Genomic DNA, 27,023 nt, shown 5'->3' with positions numbered 1-27,023 from the left:
GGGACCGGCCAGCAGGACTGCTGTTTGTTTCGGTTCTGCTTCCTCCCAAGACAGGAGAAGTTCAACCTCCAGAGCAGCCATTTTCAATGGAGGGTCCCCTGGAGGGCCTTGGCACATTTGAAGGGGGCCACAGACCAAAAAGTGTGAGATGGGAAGCCCAGGGGGGTTAGGTGGACTCTGGTAACTGAACCAATGAGAGCCACAGTTTGGCCACCCCTGCCCTATGACAATGCACCCGCCCTGAGGTCCTTGACACCCCCAGGTGTCCACCCACAAACCTCCGGAAACTCCCCGGGCCTACAATGACGTTATTTCTGATTTACACGGGAAGTGACACTGGCGTTTCAGTGTGGATACAGTTGCCAGTTCCAGGTTCAGAAATCCCCAGAGATTTGGGGATGTGAGTCCAATAAGGGTGGGTTTGGGGGACAGGAGGGGCTTCGGGGCTCTTGAATCCACCTTCCAAAGCAGTCTAAAGTTTCCTAAAGGTGAACTTCCTGTTGCCTGGGGATCAGTTGTAAGAGCCGGAAATCTCTTGCCACAACCCAGAGTTTAGGACAACCGGTTTTGTTTGGGAAACCGCCTGGGGGTTGGCAACCCGAAGGGTGATGCCAATCAAGTAGGTCTCCACCCCTGCAATCTCCCGCCAGGTGCCAGCACTGGGCCATATCTTACCCTATCTTAGCAGCTCCCCTGGGCCTTCTGAAGTATCCACCATCTATGCCCTATGGACGGGGATTCTTCATCAGGCCTGCGTCGACATCTGGTACCCCAGGGACAGCGGCGAACCCCGAGAGGCTCTATTTTGAAATGGCGAGACTGTAGGTCAATTGCCTCCCCCCCTCCCAACAGTGCTTTAACCCAAAGCACACACCCTCTCTTGGCTTTTCAATCGAGGGGGAAGAAACCAAAACTGCACACCCCAGACGGAGCACGGCCTCCGGCAACGTGGCCCTGGACGGCGTTTGCCGTTTCAGGCAGCGATTCTTTGAAAGAGCTTTCAAGCGTGCCCCTGTTTTCAGGTGTGAAATTTTTGGAGGGGATGGATTCACCACACGTGCCGTGTTTCCCAGGGGAGCTTCCGGCAAAGGACCAGTCATCCTGCCCGCTCCGTCTCCGTCGGTTGCCGTTAAATTGCTCTGCTGCTCCCCATGCGATAAAATTATTTGAGAGAACCGTGCCTCAACTGAAGAGTGGACCTTTCAGCGGACGAGAAATTCTTATGCACTCCTTGCTTTCCACGGGGGGAAATGTAGTGTGCTCCCCATCTTAATTTAAAGGGGAAGGCCCGTGGTTTACACGTGCAGCATCTGGTCTGCAAAAGGTACCCGGTTTGATCACCAGCATCTACAGCTGGCATTCTCAACCAGGTTTTCATGATACCTGGGGAGGTAATTAATTGTGTGCGTATTTTTTAAATGTGTTAAACATTTAGCAGGTGATAGCACCATCTATGATCATGTCAACCCTATGATCATGTCAACCCGCCCCCACTCCCCAAGTGGCCAATGATGGGCCAGGAAGGGGTGGGAAGGGGAGGGGCCTCAGGTGGGTGTGTCCACAGCTCTGCTTCCCAACCGTATTCTGCAGGATCACGTCACTTCTGGGCTTTCTCAAAGCCTAAGAATGTTTCAGGGGTTCCCCATTCTGAACCAGTTGCAATTTCTGGATCAAAGACAAGGGTCGGCCCACGAAGAGTGAGTTACAGAAGTCTAATCTGGAAGTGACCGTTGCATGGATTAGACCGGACTTTCTCACCCAGGATTTCATGATGGCCCTGGAAATATATCCTAAATGAGTGGGAATTAATTTTAATGTGTATTTGAAATGTAATATTTATCAGCTGATATGACCATAGATGGTCATGTCGACCCACCCAACCCTCCTCCCCAAATGGTCAATGAGGGGGTGGGAAGGGAAGGACCCTGGATGGAGGGTGTCCACAGCTCTGCTCCCCAACCATATTCTGCACTATTGTGCCACTTCTGGGGTTTCCCGAAGCCTGAAGAACGGTCCAGGGGGTCCTCAATGGTCAACTAGTTGAGAAAGACTGACCTGCAGTCAAAAAGACCTATTATTATTATTATTATTATTATTATTATTATTATTATTATTATTATTATTATTATTATTATTATTATTATTATTATTATTATTATTATTATTATTATTTAATTTTTAGACCGCCCTTCTCCCAATAGGTCTCAGGGCGGTTTACAACATAAATAGTTAAAACACAATAAAATCCCCATAAAAACCCCAATTAACATCAGCAAAAGTTTCATATAACATATAGCGACGGTGGTCACAATTCTGATCTTAGTCCAGCCTAGAAGCAGGTGATGTGAAAGAGAATGATCTGGAAGAGCTGTCCAGTCCAGACCAATAAAATCAGCGTCCAGTGGCACCTTGAAGACCAACAAAGATTTATTCAAGGCTCACGCCTTGAATAAATCTTTGTTGGTCTTTCAAGGTGCTACTGGACTCTGATTTTATTGTGCTACTTCAGACCAAAATGGCTACTCATTTGAATCAGTCCAGACCAGGCAAAGCTGACTTGGACACACCAATGCAAGGCAGCTTCGGGTATTGAATTAATTTTTTTTCAAATGCCTCGACAAAGAGAAACTTGGAAAACACTGTGCCAGCAATGGCCGGTTTCGGGCCCTGAAGGAGGGGTCAGTGCCTCCCCACCCTTGGTGTCAGAGGACAGGTTTCCCACATGCACTTTTACAACCTGGGCAGGAAAAGCCCAATTCACTGGCCCAATCCCCTGTTCAAGACCTCTACCCCGTCAATCAAGGGAAAGGGTGGGTGTCACTGTTCTGCTCGTGTTGTAATTACTTGTTGGGAAAGACTTTTGCAAATTAGATTCTAGAAACACAAATGAGCTATTATGGTTGTTTTCATTATTTAGCGCATGGGAAAGAAGCTGGGGCACAAATAAAGAGGCACAGATTCGTCCCTCACAGGGGAGAAAGAAGATCAAAGTGGAATGTTCGACCCAAATGAGGCAGCTTTCAAAATGGGGTCTCATCTCCTGGTGCCTCCTCCCAGCTCTACGTCTAATAGGCAAAATCTGTTGGGAGGGTGCAAAGAACGGCTGATAGGCATCCCCAGTCTCATAGGAACTTAATTTATCATCCAGCAAAGCAGCTAAACATTCAGTTTCGTACACGGTGGATAATGTACTTTCAATGTGCTTTGCGGCTGGATTTCCCTGTGCGAAACCGGAAAATCTACTTCTAAAGTGAACTGAAAGCAGATTATCCAATGTCTGTGGAAGAATCTGGGCTCAGCAATAAAAGTTGCCCATTGTTGTACACGCATGGGAAAAAATGTTATATAATTAAGTAATCCTATATTTCAACATAACTCTTTCTTGCATTATTTAAGGTCAGGCCAGCTCCAATATCTGTTCCTCTGATGATGGCACCTTCCCCCCAAAGCAAGGAGATTCCGTTAAGGAGAATGGATCCAGGAGATCTACACATGGCAAAACACGGAGGTCTCCAACAACAAAGAGGCTGGGCCATTTCATATGTGGCTGATCGAACTTGAGGCGAGGGCAGGAATAGAAGCAATCTTAAACCCACTGTGGATCTGCCACTAGGGCCGTCTCCACACTAGGGCTGTCATTCGGATTTGCATTTTTAAAGGGCTGAGTCTTTCGTCCATTTCCGCACTGCAAATCACCTTTTCAGGCGCAGACCTGAATTGCCCCCTCACTTGCTCTGAAGCAAAGGAATCCCCAGAAATCCAGTTTTCGTTTCTTAAAGTGGGGTTTGATGGGGTCTACCGTGGGGCTGTTCAGTACGGAAAGGCCTGCGTTTGGTGTTTCCTGCCATTTTGAGTGTTTGGCAAGGCCCTGTCCTCGTTGCAGACTGTTTTCAAATTTGCAACCTGAAAAGGTCCGCTTGGATTTCACTTTGCCCCCCAGTCCAACTGAAGCCAAGATTCTTAACACTTGTTTTCCCCTTTCGGAACTTTCCTAGACAAGTGGACACATTTTCCGGAGCTGCCTGCTGGGCCCTGGGGATCCCCTGGAATGACAACCCATCTCCAGACTACAGAGATCAGTTCCTTTTAAGAAAATGGATGTTTGAGAGGGAGGACTCTGTGACGTTGGACCCCACTGAGGGTCTCGGTCTTCTGTAGGCTTCACCCCCCAAATCCACAAGTATTTCCCAACCTGGAACTGGCAACCTTATTCCCACCCCCCTGCCAGCAGGAGTGGATTAAGGATTTGTGGGGCCAGAGCACCAGAGCCAGTTTAAGGAATCACATGGTCCTAGCAGAGTACAGTTGTGGCAGGAGTAGCCGGATGGGGTACGGAGGGCCCCACACAGTGGAAAGGGGTGGGACTCTGAGTCTCCTTATAGGCCAATGGTTCTCAACTTTCCTAATGCCGTGACCCTTTAATACACTTCCTCATGTTGTGGTGACCCCCAACCATAAAACTATGCAAGGGTTCTTTCACAGAAAATAAACCGAAACTGACCAATGGTGTGAAGATCCATTGTTCACGATTGTATATAAATTGTTTTTTTCCTGGGGTATCTCAGTTCAGCTCTGCTTCTTGTCCCTCCATGCCGATCTCGCTCTTTTCTGCTGCTCCAGACAGATGAACGCTCTATCTCGATCTACCTCGCAAGGCTGTTGTGTGGATGGTGTCCCCCCCCCAGCCAAGCTGCTTGCCCTGCCACGACCCCTATGAAAGGGTCATTCAACCCCCAAAGGGGTCCTGACCCCCAGTTTGAGAACCACTGTTATAGAGAGAAAAGGAGGGAGGAGAAAGCCATGGGGGGAAGGCATTGTGCAGGGCCCCTGGAAATGCAGGGCCTGTAGCATGTCCTATGTGTGATAAATAGGCAAACCGGCCCTGCCCCTCAGCCCCCACTGGCAGCCGGGGGTGGGGGGAATGCAGGATTCCTACTACCAATAAACCAGCATTAAATCATTTGCATAAATGTCGTACGTAAAAATAATTTTTAGGATCCCTGCACCGTGCACTTACAATACAGATGCAACTCCGGTGCGAAACCAAAGAAAATCTAAAATGTTGAAAAATAAAATAAAAAATGGAACAGGGGACGGTCGCTTGACTCCAGATGAAATTAAACGCAATCAAAAGCTTTTATTAACTGAGATTTCCCCGAGGAAGAGAATCGACGTAGAGATATGCTGTTCCTCTCCCCTCTGGGTTCCTGCTTTTTGCATCGTTCCGCCGTGCCGCAGGAACCTCCCCTCCCCTCCCTCCTGCCTCCTTTTCCTAGCAGCACTTTATTGAGAGTTAGAGAGATGCTATCGCTTGGGGAAGAGTTTTGCATGGGTGTGCACGCATGGTCTATAACAAAGACATTCGGCGGCTGGGATTCTTTTATTTACACGCCTGCCTAAGGCAGCTCGGTGATTTGGCATATCAAGAAGGGGACACCTTATGATGCCACGCAGGGTTGTGTTGGGAGACCTGCCAAGGACAGAGCTTGAGGTCCGAGGCAGGATCGTAATCCTACAAATGTCATTGGCCGACGTGAGGCTGGGTCCTGACTGCTGGATCCAATCAATTCAAAGTGAAACTGACCAATAGCGTGCACTGGCAGGAATCATCTATACCAGGGGTAGTCAAACTGCGGCCCTCCAGATGTCCATGGACTACAATTCCCAGGAGCCCCTGCCAGCAATGCTGGCAGGGGCTCCTGGGAATTGTAGTCCATGGACATCTGGAGGGCCGCAGTTTGACTACCCCTGATCTATATTGACTCTGGTTGTATAAATTGGGGGCAGGGGGCGGTCCTCAGCTCAGTTTTGATGCTCTTTACCTTGGAATTGGGGTCAATAAAGAACTGAAATGAACTCCTGGTCTCTGAACCCACGGATTTAACAGGCAGGCCTGGGGATTCTGCTCCCGCCCGCCCCCACTGGCCTCCACTTTTCACCGGCTCTGTTTTCCATCTAGCTGTGCTTCCCAATCTCTCTGTTTTCCTTCCCCCTGAATCCAAAGTGGAGAGGCGATCCCATTTCACCCCTTCACATCTCCCTACGCTGCCTGCTACCCCCCTTCCTACCTCACTTCCAGACAATCTAAAGTCCTTTAGCTTCTGTACAGCATCGCAGGGAGCCTCCTGAAGGGCTTTGTGCCTCCTCCCAACCCTCAAGGGCCAAGTGATACTCCCGGAGCCTGGGAGAGAAGCCTTGGCATTGTTATCCGGGGTTGTCAAGGCAACTACAAAATGGTACCTGAGATCTCTCAAGGTCTTCTCAAAGAACTCTCTCTTGATTTGTGCTGCAGCACAGACATGGCATTTAATTGTTAAAAGAAATGTCTCCCCTTTCTATTTTTTAAAAATTTCTCTTTCTGCAGATTTGGGGGTCCTGGGATGTTGCTGTGTCTTGGAATGGTTTGCAGACGCTCCCATCGTATCCCCCGGTAGCCCTGTTGTATTGAATTTTTGATTCATGCATAGAACCTGGCTCCTAACTATCTCGTTTAACTTCGAAAATGTTTGCTACTGTTGCATAATTTATTCAGGCCTTTCTGTCATTGGGAGGGGGAAGGAGGCTACCAAAGACACATCGCACAACGACCCTGCTTTACATTCCACACAGATTGGATAGCGCACTTTCAATGCACTTTAGAAGTAGATTTTCCCGTTTTGCACAGGAAAATCCAGCTGCCAGAGCACACAGAAAGTGCATCATACAACATGTGCCGAATGAATCCAGGCATTGGAAGTTACAGCAATCATCATTCACAAATTTTCATGCGCTCTTCTGCACTCATCAGGACTAGAAACTTGTTTTTTAAATTTAAAACGAGGATGGACAAGCTATGCGGTGGAAGTTCAGCGCTTAATACCACATACTCTACTTTCCGGGTGGAACTGCAAGATTCACATCATTCCAGCATCCCTCGATACGGCCATCAGGAGGCAGAGAGAGAGAAATCCATGAATCGCATCTCCAAAACTCGCCCATCTGCTTATCATTCCTTCCCGTTTCTGTCCTCCCTACCCACATGCTGCTAGAAGCTGGGGGCTATTCCCCGGTGGTCCTAAGGGGGAGCAGAATCGCTACTCACGCACAATCGTCTTCGGAAGGAACGAGCCTGAGCCACTAGAGAAAAATGGTTTGCAAAAAAAATGATCAGCAGCATTTAACAGAGCCATTTATAAGCTGACAAGCCGGTCACAAACGCTGAGTAAATAATCATTGTGTTGGAATTGGGTGTGGGTAGCTCACACGTATTAATAATGCCTGTCATTTTCTCAGTTAGGGTGGGGGGGAGGATACTTAGTGGTATAAAAATTACAGTAAATGACCCATCTGTATTTTCTTGGCCTGAATCCCTGTTCTAAGCATGCGTTCTTGGAAGGAGGCAAGCCAGGAGCACTGACTCATGCAGGGACACACCAGACACTCTCCTCCGAATAGGCATCATTCCATATGACTGCACATCAGGAGTGACGAAATGAACCACATCATACCTGATGAAGTGAGAGAAAGAGCTGTTTTTTGGGACTCTGCGTTTTACTATCCGAAGGAGTCTCAAAGCAGCTTATAATCACCTACTCTCCCACTCCCCACAACAGGCACCCTGTGAGATAAGTGAGGCTTAGAGAGCTTTAGGAAGAGCCTCTTGTGACGCAGAGTGGTAAGGCAGCAGACATACAGTCTGAAAGCTCTGCCCATGAGGCTGGGAGTTCGATCCCAGCAGCTGACTCAAGATTGACTCAGCCTTCCATCCTTCCGAGGTCAGTAAAATGAGTACCCAGCTTGCTTGCTGGGGGGTAAACGGTAATGACTGGGGAAGGCATTGGCAAACCACCCCGTATTGAGTCTGCCATGAAAGCGCTAGAGGGTGTCACCCCAAGGGTCAGACATGACCCAGTGCTTGCACAGGGAATACCTTTACATTTACCTTAGCTTTAAGAGAACTGACTGGCCCAAGGTCACCTAGCTGTCTGCATGAGGAGGAGGAGTGGGGAATCAAACCCAGTTCCCCAGATTGGAGGCTGCCACTCTTATCCACTACACCAAGCCGCAGAGGTGCCACTCGTGTGCTTTGGATGGAGATGCCCAGAGCAGCAATTTACACAGTGACGCAACGGGCACCCTCCAAATCACACGGATAATTCCACATATCTCTGCATGGGGAGTGATTGAATGATCCAATCCAGCTGCAGGGAGGAGCCGGAACTCAGTGGCAGAGCTTCTGCTTCGCACACAGAAGGACCCAGGTTCAATCCAGTTGAAAGGATCAATTTAGAGGGAAAGTTCTCACTCTGAGACCCTGGAGAGCTGCTCCCAATTTGGGTACACACTGATGGACCCAAGGTCTGATTCATTTTGAGGCTGTTTCATAAGTTCACACGATGTAGAGAGGTTGACTGGAAAAGCACTCTTCTCCAGAAAAACAAATCATGCAGAGATGCAACAGGAAACCTCCTCAGCGGATGGGAAATTTGGTCTCCTTTAACGACTGAATTAATGTATTCCCCATGGCACCCTGTTTGTGTATTGGGGGCCCAGAAGAAAAGAGGAAACATTTTGGGGGGGAGAGGTCCTGGAAAGACTCCTCACTCTTGTCATTCCAAGCAACACGGCGACTCATTAAAAGAACGGGCAAACTGGAGGTACATTTCACCAAGCCTTTCAGAAGCTCTGCCTTCCACAATGGTCCTGTCGATGCAACGGAATTGCCAGAGATCAGAACGAAGGGCTTCCAACCAGCCACCCATAGAAATTCTAGAACGGCAGGCAAAGACCCACGACGAAGGATGAGTGACGCATCATGGTACGATGATGAGTAGGGTGGCCAAACTGGGGCTCTCCAGATGCCCATGGACTACAATTCCCATGATCCCCTGCCAGCACGCTGGCAGGGGCTCATGGGAATTGTAGTCCATGGACATCTGGAGAGCCACAGTTTGGCCACCCCTGGGTTGCAGTATCTAACAACCACCAGGGAGGCCTGGGTTCCAGTTCCCCGCTCAGTTATGATTCTCGCAGGCCCTGAGTCGACCAGTCATATTATCTTTGAGAACAGCCTACCTCGCAGGTTGGTGGTTGTGAGGATAAATGGAGGAGGGGAGAGGAACGTCCTCTCTTCTGAGCTCATGCAGGCTGGGCAGCCCATCAAAAGTTTATTGCATGTGGCCACAGGCCGTTAACCATTTTCCCATCCCAACATTTATGATTATAACTACCACACCCACACCCACACAAGCTTAAAGTAAAATTATCTCCGTACAAATAAAATATGGTTAGAAAGAAGAGAAGGAGAAGAGCTACAAGAGCATGTTATAGATTGAGTTTAATTAGTATCTTGTTTACTCTCGGCTCATTCGGGCTTTATCGGGCTTTGCAGCCAAGGCGTCGTAACTAATTAAAGATAAAAAATGAGACGAAGGCGTAACCATTTTATCGATAACGGATAGGTTATTATCTGAAAGACGTTTGTCCAGAAAGTCTGCAAAGAACGGACAAAAGAAGACAGAGTGGGTTGCATTCTTAGGAAGGGATTTGCCACAAGCTGAATAATCATGCAGGCGAGGGATCGGTATATAATTTTAAACAGGCTCATTTTTAGGGGTTTTAAGGGTTGTTGTTTTTTTTAATGGTATGGGGATTTCATCTATGTTCGTTGCAAGCTGCTCCAGGACCTTTTTAGAGAGGGACGGCCTAGAAACCCAACAAATAAATAGGTAAATAAATACATCAACCAATGAGATAAGTTGTCGGCATGGCTTGGAAGGCGCATAGTTATAAAGGTCAGGGAGAGGGAGGTTTCTCAAATAACAGGCAATAATGTGGTCTTTTTAAAGTCAGTGATAGAAAGGAGGAAATTTTGTCGGTGTAATGGTGAATCGATCTTTAGTAGCATTAGAATGGAAGGACCACTCCCTTAATTCGAACCCAGATCCAGGAGGATCCAACAACCTACCAGTTGGGGAACACCAGTCCACCATGTTGTTAAGGCCCAAATGTGACCCAAGTCACATTTCTTCGAGCCCTCAGGATGAAACATGGATTCGATAACCCGTTGGGAGCATCACTGCTTTGTTTCCCCTAATATCTTAGCAAAGGAAAATGCATGCAACCCCATACAAGCAGGCATTCCTAATCTGGCTCTCAGCATTGCCCCCGCAGGCTGCACTCCCACCAAAAAGCGAGGGGAGGGGGGGGACACCATCCAGTTCAAAACAAGCCATCAGAGCAGAGTTTTCCAGAGTCTGAAGCAAGGAAGGAAAACCTCGGGCAGAAGGCTTACTCATTCCCTGATACCACTGCCAATTCTCCTCTCTTCCTTGTATGCGCAAGCTTGTCTTTGGCCCCACGGATTGGAGCAGGGCCCGGGTACCCACCAGCCCTCCCACTCTTCTTGAATGCCACCACATGCTCTGCTCTCCGACAACGTCCCACAGTCGTCTTTTTTCACCGCAGGGCGAAAACAGCAACGGAAGCCAGAGATTTGCGAAGGACGGAGGGGCATTCCTGACTCCCTGCCCACCCACCGGCCTCCTCATCCATCTCTGTCGTTCATGTCAGACTGGTCATGCTGGCAGGGAACGGCGGGGGCCGGCCTAGTTCCTACTCAAGCGGGCAGGTTTTCAAGGACACGGTGAGCCCTGGCACGCTTGCAGACCGGCACAGGCCCTGCTGGGTCACCCCCAACAAGGGCAGCCACAATTACAGCATTCCTCATCCCTGTTCGTTTGGGCCGGGGAATCGCCATTTTGACTCATGCAAATCGATGCTGGAAACCTTCAGTTTTTTTCCTTTCCTGGCATTGATTCCCCCCCCCCCGCCCCACATGCACACACCCCATGTAAAACACAAGCGTTTCTCGGTGCTATTTGTGCCGTTGACAGATCGGTCTTCTCCATGTACGTACAAGGAATGCACTGCACAAATTGCTTACAGAAGAGCAGCATACGGAAGGGCTTAATCTGGAAAAGGCAGCAGAAAGCAGAGGAGAGCCAGTTTGGTGTAGTGGTTAGGAGGGCGGATTTCTAATCTGGCACGCCGGGTTAGATTCTGCGCTCCCCCACATGCAGCCAGCTGGGTGACCTTGGCCTCGCCATGGCACTGATAAAACTGTCCTGACCAAGCAGTGATATCAGGGCTCTCTCAGCCTCACCCACCTCACAGGGTGTCTGTTGTGGGGAGAGGAAAGGGAAGGCAAATGTAAGCCACTTTGAGCCTCCTTCGGGTAGAGAAAAGCGGCATATATGAAACAACTCTTCTCCTTCTTCTTCAGTAATCTCAGGGCTCTCTTAGGCTCACCTCCCTCACAGGGTGCCTGTTGTGGGGAGAGGAAAGGGAAGGTGATTGTAAGCCACTTTGAGCCTCCTTCAGGTAGAGAAAAGCAACATATAAGAACCAACTCTTCTTCTTCTTCTTCAGTAATATCAGGGCTCTCTTAGGCTCACCTCCCTCACAGGGTGCCTGTTGTGGGGAGAGGAAAGGGAAGGTGATTGTAAGCCGCTTTGAGACTCCTTCGGGTAGAGAAAAGCAGCATATAAGAAACAACTCTTCTTCTTCTTCAAAACCATAAATGAAAAAAAAAACCCTATCAAACAAGATGGAATTAGCAACACTAGCTCACCCCTGAACAAAGGCTAACTGGAACATGTAGGCAACATCCTTCTGATGTTTCAGGGCAACGTTGGCTAGCTTGGAGGTACACTGCCTGTCTACATGGAAGTTCCATTCAACTCTCACACCTCAATGCACTAAACCGTCTTTGCTTTTAAGGAAACCGAGCTGTTCCATTGAGCGGATCCTCAGTGGAACAGGCTTCCGTGGGAGGTGGTGGGTTCTCCTCCCTCTGGGAAGTTTTTAAGCAGAGGCTGGATAGCCATGTGAGAGAAATGCTGATTCTGTGAACTTGGGCAGATGGTGAGTGGGTGGCCAGAGGAGATTGTGTCCATGCTTGGCTCTGGTGGCCCTTTCTTGCATGCCCAAAGAAATGTCAATTGCCACTTTGGGGTCAGGAGGAAAATTTCCTCCAGGCCAGACTGGTCAGGGATTCTGGGGGTTTTTTGGGGGGAGGGGAATCATTTAGGCATGGAATTGGGGCCACTTTTGGTGGGCAGGTAGTTGTGAATTCCTGCATTCTGCAGGGGGTTGGACTAGATGACTCTGGAGATCCCTCCAACTCTGTGATTCAGTGATTCTACCTGTTCTTTCCTTTTTAAAAAATAACCATATAAAGGTCAAAAAGAATCAGGTGGCATATTTACAACACTTCAGACTGCTGGTGGAGAGGATTATCTATTTGAAGGGTCACCTATATTAGGAACTCCCTGCAAGCAGAAAACTAACAGGCATAGAAAAACCAACTCTTCTTCTTCAGTAATCTCAGGGTTCTCTCAGCCTCACCCACCTCACAGGGTGTCTGTTGTGGGAAGAGGAAGGGAAGGCAACTGTAAACCACTTTGAGCCTGCTTCAGGTAGAGAAAAGCGGCATATAAGAACCAACTCTTCTTTTTCTTCTTCAGTAATCTCAGGGCTCTCTCAGCATCACCTCCCTCACAGGGTTTCTGTTGTGGGGAGAGGAGACGGAAGGTGAGATTGTAAGCCGCTTTGAGACTCCTCTGGTAGAGAAAAGCAGCATATAAGTATATTGTAAGCTGCCAAGTTCCAAGAAGGTGGCTCACAAATGTTTTAAATAAGAGCGCCGGAGAAAGGCACAGGCCAACAGACCGGGAGAGTCCGGGAGAACGTTGTAATACCAGAAATGGTTCATGACATAAAATTCATGAAATTGCATTTGGGCCAAATTAGGCTTCTGATACCCAAACCCCCTTTTAGAACCACCAATGTCCCTACTGTCTCTTTCCCTTTCCCTGAGTCCTAGGTCCACCCTCTCAGTCATAGTTATTCTAAAGGGGTTGATTGTGTTACGCAAAACCCTCTGCCATATGGAAAGTTCTTAATTTCATTGTTTTCAGTTTCCTTATCTTTCCTTAGCAGTGTGTCCAAAATGGCGGACAAAACAGCATAAAATGTATGAAACCAGTTCATCCCAAACTGATGTTTGCTATGGCATCTGTAGGTTTATTGTCCCCGGTCCTAATGGTCTTTCTCCTTCCAGAAGGAGCCTAGCTTGCTGGCGGCTCCTTCGCTTGCAGTAGCTGTTCTATTCCTGTCACCGAGAGATGCCCAAGCTTCTTTCCTGGGACAGATCCATGGGAAATTTCTTGGAACTGAGCCTTGACAGTCCAGACAGCCTCCCTCTCATGCCTCTGTCCCTGAGGCCAGGTGGGCTTGGAGATCAGGGCAGGCTGTGCAGAGTGTACCAGTCCGACCTTTGGTGGCCTCCTGGGGCTGGTTGGTTGTCTTCACCCTCCTTGCTAGAAGCACAGGGTGGGCAGCTGGTGCAATGTGACACTGGATGGGTGCCACCACCATCTGTGAGGCCAGGATGGGGGGAACGCAGCAGGGTCATGGTGGAGTACACTTGACCTGCCGTCCCCAGCTCCCAGGGTGCTGGGGTCTCATCCCCCTCAACCACAGGAAGCAGGGAAGAGCCTTCCCACAAAGCACCAACCATCTGATTGGCTCTCCCTGGGGGAGGACCATCTCCCTATTGGGGGATGCGTCCCAGTGAGGGCCAATCAGAGAGCTGAGGACCCTTCTCGTTTTATGTAGCGTACATTGTGGCGTAGATTACAGTCTTGTTCTGCATGCGTTTTATAAAAAAATACCGTCCCAAGCAACTGGTTTACATCCTTTGCGGAATTAATGAAATGTGAGAGCGTACTTCCAGTTACTGAAACCTGAAACTGTAAGTACAACCTTCTTTTCTCTGTTAATCACTAACTCAAGGCTTCTAACAACCAGCAATGGCACATAGGTGCATATTTTCTGTCAGGGCTCCCATTTGTGGAATGGCCTTTCTGAGGAAGTCAGGAAAGCTTCTGTACCTTTTGTCATTCTGCCAAATTTATAACACCAGACTGGTTCAAGGAGGCCTCTTAATAGAGGTAATAGGGCAACAGGATAATGGAGTGATCCAGGAAGGAGCTTTTATAAAATGAGCAGGACTGTGAATGGTGTTTCCTGCCTGTATCATCTTGCTCTCACCCCCATTGCATCGGTGGCCATCCCCGTGAGCGATTATTTTTGCTGTTTCAACTTGCGGCAACCCTGGTCTTCTTGCATTGTTTGTTAGATGTGTCGTTTGATTTACTGCATAGGCTTACACTGCGGAATCCCTTAGGAGCCTCAGTGAGAAAGGCAAAGTATAACGTAAGTCAAATCAATAAAGTGCCTAGGATCAAGCTGGGCATTGGATTCTTTTCCCAGTGAACACACATAGGGTCCAGCAACCGTGGCAGGACCTCTGAGGCGCCCACAGGTGGGTTCCATTCCCAGCGACTCCCCATCCTCAGATCAAACACAAAAACCTTCCCCGGTAAATAAAATTCCTATGGGTTAGCAGATATCGACAAAAGGTTTGTACACACTTACTGCTGGACCTAAATTCCTTTCTCTTTATCTGCTGTCGAAAATAATTCCCCAGCAATAAGAATTCTACAGGACTCTTGTGAAAGATTGTCCTGTTCTCTCTGAACAATTATGAACGGGGATGGGGGGAAGGCCAGGGCCTAGTCTGCACACAATAGATAATGCAGTTTCAATGCACTTTAGAAGGAGATTTTCCTGTTCTGCACAGGAAAATCCAGCTGCCAAAGCACATTGAAAGTGCTTTATCCTGTGTGTGCAGAATGGGCCCAGGTCGGCACCTGCATAACAGTGGAGCAAATCCTCGTTTATGCATGATGTCACTGCCGGCCTGGCCCCTCCCAACCCCTAATGCTGATTGGAGGGGTGTGACACATGTTTGATAGGGCACCGCCCCTTTTTAAACCACCGTGGTTATGGGCCCAGGACAGCCACAAGATTCCCAGAGGCTTTTGGACTTACCTTGGCTTTGTTGATCGTACAATGGAGAGCGTTGTTTTCTTGGTCGTACAGCAAGCTGAAGTCTAGGGTCCCCAGGGCAGCTGGAAGAAATTGGAAAAAGAAGATGATCCAGGGAGAAGGAGGGGAGGAGGTGCTTTTGTTTTGTTTGTTCTTTTCCCATGTGAATCCAGTGGATTAATGGTGGTGGAGGAAGTACTAAGGAGGGAGTCCCTAAACTTATTTGGCATTATGAACACCAGCACTGCCGACCAGGATAAGTGGCATAAAAATCAAATACATAAGAACAAGAATAAAAGCGCTTTTAGTTCTTAAAGGATAGGAATATCCTACTTTTCAGTACAGGAAGAAAGCTCAAAGCACGTTTTTTATTTTCACTGCCAAGTCACGGCCGATGTAAGGAGACTTCATGGGGGGTTTGAGGCAAGAGACGTTCGGGGGTGGTTGGCCACTGTCCTCCTCTGCTTTGCGACCCTTTCTTGGAGGTCTCCCACCCTGCTTGGCTTCTGAGATGGGACTACAAAGCACTTTACCCTAAATTAATTGATTCTTTGATTGATTGAAAAATATTTCTACCCCATTCTCTCTCTGTCTCTCTCTCTGTGTCTCTCTCTGGAGCCTTAAAATATAGTTTATAAAACTATTGAAATGTAACAGCAGTAAAACCAAGGCAAATGGCAGCCTAGGGAGAAGACAAGGAGGAAGAGGAATTGTTTGCAACGAACAAATAAATAAATAAAATTTTTCACTGCCTGAAGGAGTCTCCAGGCAGCTTACAACCGGCTTCCCTTCCTCTCCTCACAACAGACATCCTGTGATGGAGGTGTAGCCAGCTGGGTGACCTTGGGCTCGCCACAACCCTGATAAAGCATAAAAGAACCAACTCTTCTTGTTCTTCAGTAATATCAGGGCTCTCTCAGCCTCATCCACCTCACAGGGTGTCTGCTGTGTGGAGAGGAAAGGGAAGGCAAATGTAAGCTGCATGGAGACTCCTTCAGGTACAGAAGAGTGACATAAAAGAACTGACTCTTCTTCTATTGAGAGTTTTTGTGGGTTACTTGAAGGCACCAGGATGTCCACAACAGAAAACATGACATCATCTCATGTTGAAGAACATGAAGCCTCCATATTTAAAGGCAGTCTACATGAGTTCTTGTCCTATTCCCTTAGGCATTTTGTTCTGTTGCTTTGATTGCAACCTTGCCCATTCTCCCTCTGGCATTGGACTGCCCTCTTGGATGTCGCCCCCTCCTTTTGTCATCACCTCTGCTGATTTATAGTGACCCCACAGATTTTTTCAAGGCAAGAGAGGTACATTTGGATTTCCTCAGTGGTCCCCCATCCAAATCCTAACCAGGATTTCCCCTGCTTAGCTTCACACATTTGATGAGATCAGACTAGCTTGGGCTATGTTGCCAGTGCTTTTCACTACCTGAAGGAGTCTCAAAGTGGCTTACAGTCGCCTTCCCTTTCCTCTCCCCACAACAGACACCCTGTGAGGTGGGTGAGGCTGAGAGAGCCCTGAGATTACTGAGGAAGAAGAAGAAGAGTTGGTTCTTATATACCGCTTTTCACTACCCGAAGGAGTCTCAAAGCGGCTTGCAATCTCTCACCCTTCCTCTCCCCACAGCAGACACCCTGTGAGGTAAGTAGGGCTGTGACAGCGCTGAGAGAAACTGCTCTGTGAGAACAGCCCTAACAGGACTGTGATTAGCCCAAGGTCACCGAGACAACAGCATGTGGAGGAGCAGGGAATCAAACCTGGATCTCTGGATTAGAAGTCAGCGTTCCTAACCACTACACCAAAATGGCTCTCTCTATACCAAAAGATACTCCCCCCCCCCCCGGATACACTGAGGACTGGATCCTTGATTTCCTTGAACAAACATAGCCAGGCCTAAAGAATGTCAATTCCAGCACCCAATTCGGTGCCTGCACAGAGCTCCCACGCAAATCCAAACAACCCCGCTGGTATAATTCTAGGCCTTGTTTGTTCCCACACAGGGATTATAGCCTGAAGGAGAAAGACCCCCCCCCCCATTGGTTTCAAAATGTTCTCAAAGCCAGTCCTTAGCTGCAGAAAAAAAAGGGGGTGCAGAGGGAGGGATGGAGGGGGGGGGGATGATTGTGCCAGAGCTAGTTAAATTTAGTTCCTTGTATCAAAAGGCAAGAATCGAGAGAGCGACAGGCTAGGGATGCCGGACTTGCAGAAAAGATGAATAGGTTGTCAATTGCCTCATTGGTATCCTAGTCCGATGCTGCTGCTCCAGTTTTAATCGTTAATAGGTTTCCCTTTTTTCAGACCTCTCCTGAGACTCTTGACTTGATTGGATCTATGAGGAGCATTTGTCAGGGGCTGGGGAGCAGAGGCAACGGGGCACCTGCCTGGCATGCAGAAGACCTCAGGTTCCATCCCTGAAGGTCCCAACTGGTTCAGTCTCTAGCAAAGAGGATCAGATCACGGATGGTGTGAAAGTCCTCCACCTGAGACCCAGAGAGGCGCTGCCAGTCAGAGGAAATGATGCTAATCTAACCTGTTTCTAAGTGGGCAACAAGAACCTACCCCCCCCCCCGCCCTCACAACACTTGGGAGCATCCAGGTGACGTCATGCTGGAGTTGTAGATTCCCCCTGGCTGCTGGTGGGGGATGGGTGGCCAGGGCTGCCAGCTCCAGGTAGAGAAACTCTTGGGGATTTGGAGAGGGAGTCTGGGGAGGGCAGGGACCCCCATGGAGTACAATGCCATTGAATTGTCATCCACCCCCCCCCCAACCACTTTCTCCAAGGGAACCAATCTCTGTAGTTTGAAGACCATCTGTAATTCCAGGGGGTCCCCAGGTCCTACCTGGAGGTTGGCATCCCTACATCGTGCCCAAGCTAGTCACAACTCATCCAGTTCCTGAATTTCTATTTCCCTCCAACTGGGATAAAAAATAAACCTACTTTAGATGGGCTCCAAGGGGACACTGCAGGGTGGGGATGGGCAGGAGATCTAACTTAAGGGGACCGGATTTTAACATTGGTAAAGCGGGACACCATTGACCGGGGGGGTTCTTGATTAAAAATTTGGTCTATATGGAGCAACAAAACGTTTCATAGAATGCATAGAACGAAAAATAGTATCGTAATATATATATATTTCTAATTTCAACATAAGTACAATTTGCCAGGTGCCCCCAGATGTCCCTCCAAAAGTGGGGCAATCTGGTCACCTTAATCTACCCGCTCCACTCCAGGGAGGGATTTTCTCTCCAGCTCTTTAAAGGGCTTTATTCCTTTCCCAGCTGAGCCCTGAAAGGAAAAGGGTGGGGAACAGGCGACGGAGGATCTCTACTTAGGGATGCTGGTCCCCAAGTGGTACCTGGGGATCCCCGGGATTTACAACTCATCTCCAGGTGACAGATCAGTTCGCCAGGAGAAAAATGGCTGCTCTCAGAAGCAAAGTCAATGATTATACTGTCCCTTCTTGCGCGCAGGCTTTGGGTGTTCACAACACGTGTCGCACATACATTGCCTATAAAATCACAGTTAAAATATTATTTAAAACTTGTGGTGCTCTGTTTAAAAGAAGAAGAGTTTTTTCTTATCCACCATTTTTCTCTACCCAAAGGAGTCTCAAGGCGGCTTCCATTCGCCTTCCCTTTCCTCTCCCCACCACAGACACCCTGTGAGGGAGGTGAGGCTGAGAGAGCCCTGAGATTACTGAAGAAGAAGAAGAGCTGGTTCTTATATGCCGCTTTTCTCCACCAGAAGGAGTCTCAAAGCGGCTTACAGTCGCCTTCCCTTTCCTCTCCCCACAACAGACACCCTGTGGGGTGGGTGAGGCTGAGAGAGCCCAGATATTGCTGCTCAGTCAGAACAGTTTTATCAGCACCATGGAGAGCCCCAAAGTCACCCAGCTGGTTGCATGTGGGGGAGTGCAGAATCGAACCCGGCATGCCAGATTAGAAGTCCACACTCCTAACCACTACAGTAAGCTGGCTCTAAAAATAATTGATTTGGGTAAAGAAAAGTATATTTACTATCCGAGATGATCCTCACAGCAACCTTGTGAGGTAGGCTAGGCTGAGTGGAGTGGCTAGCTCAAGGCCACCTGGCCAAATAGGGATTTGAAAATGCTCTTTTAATTCCTAGTTTATATACTAAAACCTTGACTTCAGCCTTTTGGACCTCTGGGTACATTTGGAATTCTGGCACAGAACGAGGGGGACAATTACATAATGGAGGTGGAGCAATCACAGAATGTCAGGGAGCAACCATATACTCTCTGTAAAATGGACCAGGAGGTGGACTGATGAATTCAGCTGATTGAGAGACAGCTCAAGGTGTAGTGGTTAGGAGTGCGGACTTCTAATCTGGTGAGCCGGGTTTGATTCCCCAACTCTTCCTCGACATGCAGCCAGCTGGGTGACCTTGGGCTTGCCACAGCACTGATAAAGCTGTTCTGACCGTGCTCTCTCAACCTCCCCTCCCTCACAGGGTGTCTGTTGTGGGGAGAGGAAAGGGAAGGCGACTGTAAGCCGCTTTGAGACTCCTTCAGGTAGGGAAAAGCAGCATATAAGAACCAACTCTTCTTCTTCAGTAATATCAGGGCTCTCTCAGCCTCACCCACCCCACAGGGTGTCTGTTGTGGGGAGAGGAAAGGGAAGACGACTGTAAGCCGCTTTGAGACTCCTTCGGGTAGGGAAAAGCAGCATATAAGAACCAACTCTTCTTCTTCAAACGGCAGGGTGCTCTACACTCTGGAGGAAAAGAGCAAATAAACAGGGAAGAGACTGAACTTCACAAACCTACTGCCTGGATCTGAATGCCCACCTCTCACGGCTACCTTGTAAGAAGCGCACCCCTTCTTTTCCGCATCCGGGCGGTTAATTCTTTATACATTGCAACAGCGTTTGTACGCCAACTGCGTAAAAATAGCCTTTGAAGAAACCCCCAAAGGAACAACGGCAGCCAAGAAAAGTTAATATGCGGAAACGAACGATCCCTACGACTCGTCAAATCAGAAAGAAACCACGACGGCCGTATCGGCTTTTCCGTGTTCCCGAAAAAGGTTCCAAAATATGCTGCCTAAGAAAAGCCAAGCCAAAATAACTGATTCTGGACAGCTGGCATCCAAGTCACAAGTGACAAGACGATCGCCAAGGCAGTTTCACGGCCCTCGGGAAAGGTTCCCAATTTGAGGAGCTGGACGTGGGACCCTCTGAAAGATCGGATTCCGTCGCCCTTCTGACCGATCGGAAAGGCAGGGAGCAGAACACAACGGTGTGACCCTGTGAAAAGGGCAGGGATGATCTCTGCCTCCTAACCTCTGGGAGGCTGTTATTTTTTAATCAGGCAGAGGCAGGTCGCTCCTTGGCAGCCTCTGAGCTTACCTCCGGCGGGCAGATGCCGGTTTTGGCTTCGGAGGCCCACCTGCTGTCAGGTGAGCCCCAAGCGCAGGGGAGATGCCGTGAAGCAAACAGCGCCCGTCGGTCGCTCCGTCTGCTGCCCAAGGGTCTGCCGGTCCAGCTCACCTGAAACCAGCCTATTAATAACCAGAGGGGGAAATCCACCGGGCCTCGTTAAGGTGCCAATTAGGGCAGGTGAACAAACAACCAATTTTCCAGTGTTTTGCAAGCTCGTGCCCAGAAGGACAACCTTCAGCATCGTCTCTCGGCTGCCCTCGTTCTAGTTGTATGGACAAGCGGGCCGGGGCTGTGCTGCAAAAAGGAAATGAAAAACTTGGGGGTACAAAGGCAGCCAGGCCCACTGTGGCCAACTGAAGGAGGAAGCTTCTCTGGCTGGCATAGCTCCGGGGTTAAGTCAGAGCTGGGTGGTGGAGGAGGGTGGCCAGCTCTGGGTTGGGAAATCCATGGAAACTTTGGGGGGTGTAGCTAGGAATGGGTGGGATTTGGAGCAGGGAGGGACACCAATGGAATAAAATGCTATGGAGTCCACCCTCCCAAGCAACCTTGGAATTGATGTTTGTCGCTGGCAGATGAGCGATAATTCCAGGGGATCCCCAGGTTCCACCTGGAGACTGGCCTCCCTAGGTGGAGCCCAAGCTAAACCCTTCAACAACATCCATCTGGTTGCAAATGCAGGATCCATCACGGACCTTAGCCAGAAAGGGGGACCAGATCTGCTCCACTAGATCTGTCCGCTCCAGTATATGTGTGTGTGACTCTCCACTTCATCTTCCCAATCAGATCTTCCCCCAGCCTTGCAAATGGACACTCAAATCTACCTTATAGCTGTTGGAACATGCCAGATCTGCAGTGTGCATAACTGAACAGAATATAAAGGGTGTCCTGCAGGGGGCATCGGAGGAGATGTATATTTAGCATAGATAGGCTAGGAACCTCCTGATGACTTTCAAATCATCTCCTCCAGCGCCCTCTACAGGAGACTTCCTGCTTTTTGAACACACTTCCTTCCCGCTTGCCTCCAAAACAGCTGTTAAACAACCGAATGACTAGCTAGGTAGGTAGTTAGGTCTTGTCTCTCCTTCTTTTTCTTCTCTCAGTTGTTTCTCTTCATAACATTATTTTATTCTCTAAGCATCCTGGTGCTTCGCTCTCTCTGTGTATTCAGACTCTGCTGGTAATAACCAAGTCAGGGCAATGGATCACCTAATTCCGTGTCATCTCCCCTGATGGGTCTCGATGATCCCAGACAGAAAAGGCTCTCTCTCAGTACCTGCGCCCTGAGACCCTTGAAGTGAAAATAATGTAGATTGAAGTAGGGACCTTTGGCATGCAAAACATGGTCTCTCCCCATGGCCTGAAAAGCTTCTCCATACTGAACTTAACTCCATACTGAGCTGCCTTAAATGGATTCTGGGTCATCTACTCTGACTGGCAGTTGTTGTCCAGGGTAGTCTGAGATGCATGACCTGAGATTCTTTCTTCCTGGACATTCCAGAGATTAGGCACCAACGAATCCAGGTGTATGTGAATTAGACCATCGTTTTGAACTGCTGTGGTCAGTGCAGAGTTTATTGCCCCGAGGACGGTGATAATTCTTCGCCTCGATGGCACGGAAATGATGCTGGCAAAAAGATCTTCAAATTGGTGCTCAGCGGGTTGACTGCCTCCATGTTCAGAAGCAGTCTACCTCTGCAAAACGTTGTGTTTGAGCCTTCATTCCCTGCTTGTGAGATTTCAGAGACAACTGCTGCTGTCAGGCTGCACTGCCCTGGGCTTGATCAGGCAGGGCAATTCTCTTTGTTTGGTCGTGATCTCAGAATGCTAGAACATGTATGCAGCTCATGAGAATGGCTCTCCAAGCAGTGTGGGATCCCCAGCTCCTTTCTGCTCGATGGATTTAAAATAAAACCCACAGGCTGGCTTTGAAAAGCAGCGTTTTTGGCCAAGAAAGCAGAGATAACCCCCCCCCCCAACCCATCTTCAGGTGAAAAGAATTCCTTCGCTCCATTCCACACACACACAATCCATTTCCAGGGAGCTAAAATACTGCTTGCATTTCCCTATTTTCCCTTTCCACAAACAAAGCAAACAGCAAGGAGACCCACAGTCTGTCGTCTTTGGCAGGCTGCGGCTGCATCTTTTAGTCGTGGCTGCCTTGATCCAAGCCTCTTCCAAAGGCATTACAAGAGGCTTTTCAAAGCAAACCCAGGTAAACAAGATGGGGGGGGGGCAGATCTAAGCTATGCAGAAATGCATTTCCATCTCTTTTGCAGATTCCCACCTGTTGCCGTGACACCGAATACCTTGGAACTTTGGCTTTCGCTTAAAAAAAAGAAAAAGGTCCTCAAGGGACCCTCATCCTCTTGACAATAAGGTTGCCAACTTCCAGGAGTGTCCTGGGAATTTTCTGGGATCACACCTAGCTCTGATTCTGCACTTTGTTTATTCTGTTGTGGATTCTGCTGAATTCAGATCTGTTTGAACCCGGGTCTTTTTCTGTTCCCCCCCCCCCATTGAAACAGAAAGTGTTCTGCACTTGATTGGGGAAACTTAGAAGGGGGAGAGCCAAGCACAGCAGGAGCCTCTTTCTTTTCTTGGAGGGGGGTGGGAGAGGATTGGAGACAGCCGAGGAGGGTAGGTTTTCTGGGGCGCAGTCACATTAAGGGAAGCCTTGCAACCGGGAAGACTTTGAACTGATGCCCTGGCCAATCAGGGAGGACTTCTTTGCTACAGCGTTGGAGGTACAAGGCAGCAAGTTAATTCTCAAAAAGCAGAGATCTGCACATTGACTCATGGTGGTTTTTGAAATATTGAGGGTTCTATCCACTCCAGGATATTGCGGGGGAAAGGGATAGTCACCACGAATCAATCATGCATGTCACAAATGGAAAATTGAAAGCGCCCAAAATCAAAATGGAAATTGAATTCAGTGTAGACGGGAGGGATTCATTCGAACTGGGAGTGGGTAAAAAGCCCCATGAAGACTACACCCTGGTTTCCAAGAAACAGAGAGCATTACCCGTAGACAAGCTGGCTGCTTTGGAGTGCGGGTTCTACAGCCTTATACCTGCCCTCCCCAGACTTCATCCCCAAATCTTTGAGCTGAGGCTCAAAGTCTTGCATATTTCCCTCCTCCTCCTCCTCCTCTTCCTCCCTCAGTAGACCAAGGACTTCTGATTCCTGACTCCAAAGATGTGTCTGCAAATATAGGAATAAGGAAAGTTCTACTTCCAACTTTTGGTAAGGGGCACTTAAGACCAAAATGACACATGGTGCAGGGAGAATAGACAACAGCTCTGGGAAATGGAGTGGCAACACGGATGCCAACCTACAGGTGGGACCTGGAGAACGCCCAGAGATCAGGTTCCTTAGAGAGAATGACTACTTGGAAAGAGGATTCTATGGTATTATACCCACCGCCATCCCTCCCTCGGGGTTTGCCATCATGTCCCAACCATAGGTGGCTGGAGGGGCCTACTATCTGGCTATGGAGGGGAGGGGGGCTCACAAAGTAGAGAAATAAAAGACACAGAAACAGGGAGGGAGGTGGGTTTTCTTGGGCTTTCTTTCTGGAATCTTCCTTCTTCTGTCATAAGAAGTGACGGCTTCTCCCCAAGGAATCCTTCCTATAAGTAATACCTATTACAAGCTGTACTAACTACTAGGACATGTAGCTAATTTTTAAGATTTGGTTCTAATATTATCTCCGGCATGGTGTCCAAGGTTGCTAGGTCTCCCTTGCGGCTGGGGGGAGATGAGGGGAGAGTCACCAGCTCTAGGTTCAGGAACTCCTGGAGATTTTATGGGTGGAGCCTGAGGAGGAAGGAGTTTGGGGAGGACCGAGACCTCAGTGGGGTACAAATCCAGCTTCCAAAGCAGTCATTTTTCTCCAGGGGAACTGATCTCTGCAGTCTGGAGATGAGCTGTAATTCCTGCGGCTCCTGCCTGGAGGATGGCAACTTGTCTGACCTTCAGTGAGCCAGCCTCGCTCTCTATTTCTGCCCTCCAATTTGACCTACGGAGGGCTGTAATCTTGACCTCCCCCAAGTGTTGTAAAGATTACCAAAATGGCACGATACATGTGAAGTGGAGCAAGCTCTTAGAAGGAGAAGAAAAACCATTCACGATTTCAACTAGTCTTAGCCCATTCCAAGAGGGGCAGAATTTTCGTTTTTTCTTTTGTTTCGTTTAGAAGCTGCCTAATCTTAACTAAAGCACGGGAGAAAAAGGAACTGCCTCTTCTTCAGGCAGTTCCCTCCTGTGAAATGGGCCATTCGCCGAATAATGCCTGCTGTGCCCAAGTTAACATAAGACTGCATCCAGCAGAGATTGCGTCCGAAGTCCATTTAGCCAGGGGTAGTCAACCTGTGGTCCTCCAGATGTCCATGGACTACAATTCCCATGAGCCCCTGCAGGCAAAAGCTGGCAGGGGCTCTTGGGAATTGTAGTCTACGGACATCTGGAGGACCACAGGTTGACTACCCCTGCATTTAGCAACTCCCTGCACAGGACTTGGCCCAATGCTAGGAACTCGAGCAGGGAAAGCGGTGGCTCTTGCACTGTAGACTGCGCTAACGGTAGCCATTAGAAGCAATTCCACACGCCGCACATCTGGCAGTGCAATCAGCACAGCCTCGGCAGAGATCCAGCCCACCTGTTCTGTGAGCTCGCCTTCACCTAGAGTCCTTGAGTGTCCTCACCTGAGGCTAAACACTTTGCATAAGAAGCCAAGTTCCTAAAGCAAGCAGGGCAGCTCCAGAGATGGGTGGATGGATGAGTGACTGTGCTGAAGGATCCCCCTGTGATCCTGGAGTCACCTTGAACTTTCTAGCAGCTCTGCTAACAATTCAGGTAGGCAGAACTGGCTCTTATGATTCTGCCCAGGTCAGACAAGGGAGAAATCTCAGAAGTACTAATGAGCCCTCCCCCCCCCCAAAAAAATTTAGTAAGCCTGCCCAGACCTGGAAAAGCAGGAAAAGGTTTGCTGTGTAGGGCCCTCCTATAACATGCTTTTCTTCCCAAAAACTGGGCTAGGCCTATTACGCACTGGTGTTTTTCTTCAATTTCACCGTACATTCCTGTTAGACTTTCTTTTTCATTCTGTCCCAATTTCCTTGCACATGGATGTCCACTTCTCCCCCATTCTGTATTGATTTCCCTCCCTTCAGCACTCAGTTTGCTTTCCGTTTGCTGTTTCTCCGGGGTTTTTTTAGAGTGCTTTTGCCGTGGTTTTTGCCCTTTCTTCACACCAAGGCAAGGTAAATTCAAAATAACCAAGTAGAAATGCACACAGGAGGATGTGTGTGAACAAGAAAAAAAAATATGTCGCTCAATAAAGAATATGTATATATCAACTGGTGGTCGACGCTAAGCAAGAAGAAAAGTTTCTGCCTTCAGAATCTTTAATAATAACCACCAAAAACAACCAAATACTAGTATCCTATTTCCATGGTTGGACTTTCTCAGATTGCATGCAATCCCAAACAAATTCAAGCAGAGCTCAAAGTCTCTCGGATAACAGAACAGAGGTCTTCTTGCTTAATGTTGACCTCCAGTTGATATATAGTCATACTCTTCTGGATTATATGTATTCTTTTCCATTATCATTCCAATTTTCCATCTTTTCAATTTTGGGTTTTTTAAAAAATAGACATTTTATTTTTTTTCAAACGCAAAGTAGACAAGCAGAAAAGGAAAAAAAAAGAATTATACACCACAATTTAGGAACTGTTATGCACTATATAATGCAATAAAAGACAGATTAATGAACATCTAGGCCAGGGGTAGTCAAACTGCGGCCCTCCAGATGTCCATGGACTACAATTCCCAGGAGCCCTTGCCAGCATTCGCCAGCGAATGCTGGCAAGGGCTCCTGGGAATTGTAGTCCATGGACATCTGGAGGGCCGCAGTTTGACTACCCCTGATCTAGGCTATTGGCCTTCATGCTAATTCAATTTGCAGGCAATCCAAAGGCTACTTTTCTGCTCTGGCAGAGACAGCAGCTCAGCTTGTAAAGGCCCCTGGTTCGATCCTGAATTTCGGAAAGTGGATTCCCCTCCCCATTAATCCCCCCTCCCCATTTGTCTCCCTGATGTGCTAAGTTTCCAGGAGCAGGGAACTCGTTCACGTTCTTAGGACATGTGAAGTCCTGTTTTATTCCCTCCTGGGGAAGAAAAGGGGGAGGGGGACACACACCTCTTTCCTTTTATTCATTTCCTTCTGCTCCCACCTCTGCCATTTTTTTATGTTTGCTGTTAACCATCTGATTGGGCTTTTCCATGAGAATTCTGTGGCTGTTGCTTGTTAAGAAACAAGAGCTCAGCTATGCAGGCATGCCTCCAAGCTGCCGTGGCGTTTGTGAGCCTGACCTTTCCGTAGCAATGTGGGAGTGGAATAGGGAAATAGAATTAAGGCAGCTCCTGCAACCTCTCTCTGGGCGACAGGAAGGGTTGCCCAGGGCTGGTGCCAGCCGGTGGCTCTTCTGTAGCCAGGGAAAGAGTCATTAGGAAGCCTGAAGTTGTGAGCGGCGCTTAAGCCCCCCCCCCCCGCCAAAATATCCGAAGGCTGATGGGGAAACGGTTTCACGATAAGGGGCGAGAAGTTTGAAGAGGGAGATTAAGTGAAAGGCAGGACGGCAGCCAAATTGAATTTTCTCCCCCAGCTTTCGGTAACTGGTGT

At 48.6% G+C, this 27,023-nt stretch overlaps 1 protein-coding gene across 2 annotated transcripts in view; it reads right to left on the bottom strand.

Moving 5' to 3' along the window:
• Positions 1-27,023, bottom strand: part of DOC2B (double C2 domain beta) — a 151,474-nt gene that overhangs the window by 104,547 nt on the left and 19,904 nt on the right. For both annotated transcript variants that reach the window (XM_077311226.1, XM_077311227.1), the window contains exon 2: positions 14,938-15,017. In XM_077311226.1, coding sequence (XP_077167341.1) covers positions 14,938-15,017 — 80 coding nt within the window. The remainder of the gene's footprint in view (positions 1-14,937; positions 15,018-27,023) is intronic.

Source organism: Paroedura picta, chromosome 15 (assembly GCF_049243985.1).
Source record: "Paroedura picta isolate Pp20150507F chromosome 15, Ppicta_v3.0, whole genome shotgun sequence".
Taxonomy (NCBI): Eukaryota; Metazoa; Chordata; class Lepidosauria; order Squamata; family Gekkonidae; genus Paroedura; species Paroedura picta.
Note: the sequence above shows the minus strand (reverse complement) of the source record. Positions and strands in the feature narration are given on the sequence as shown.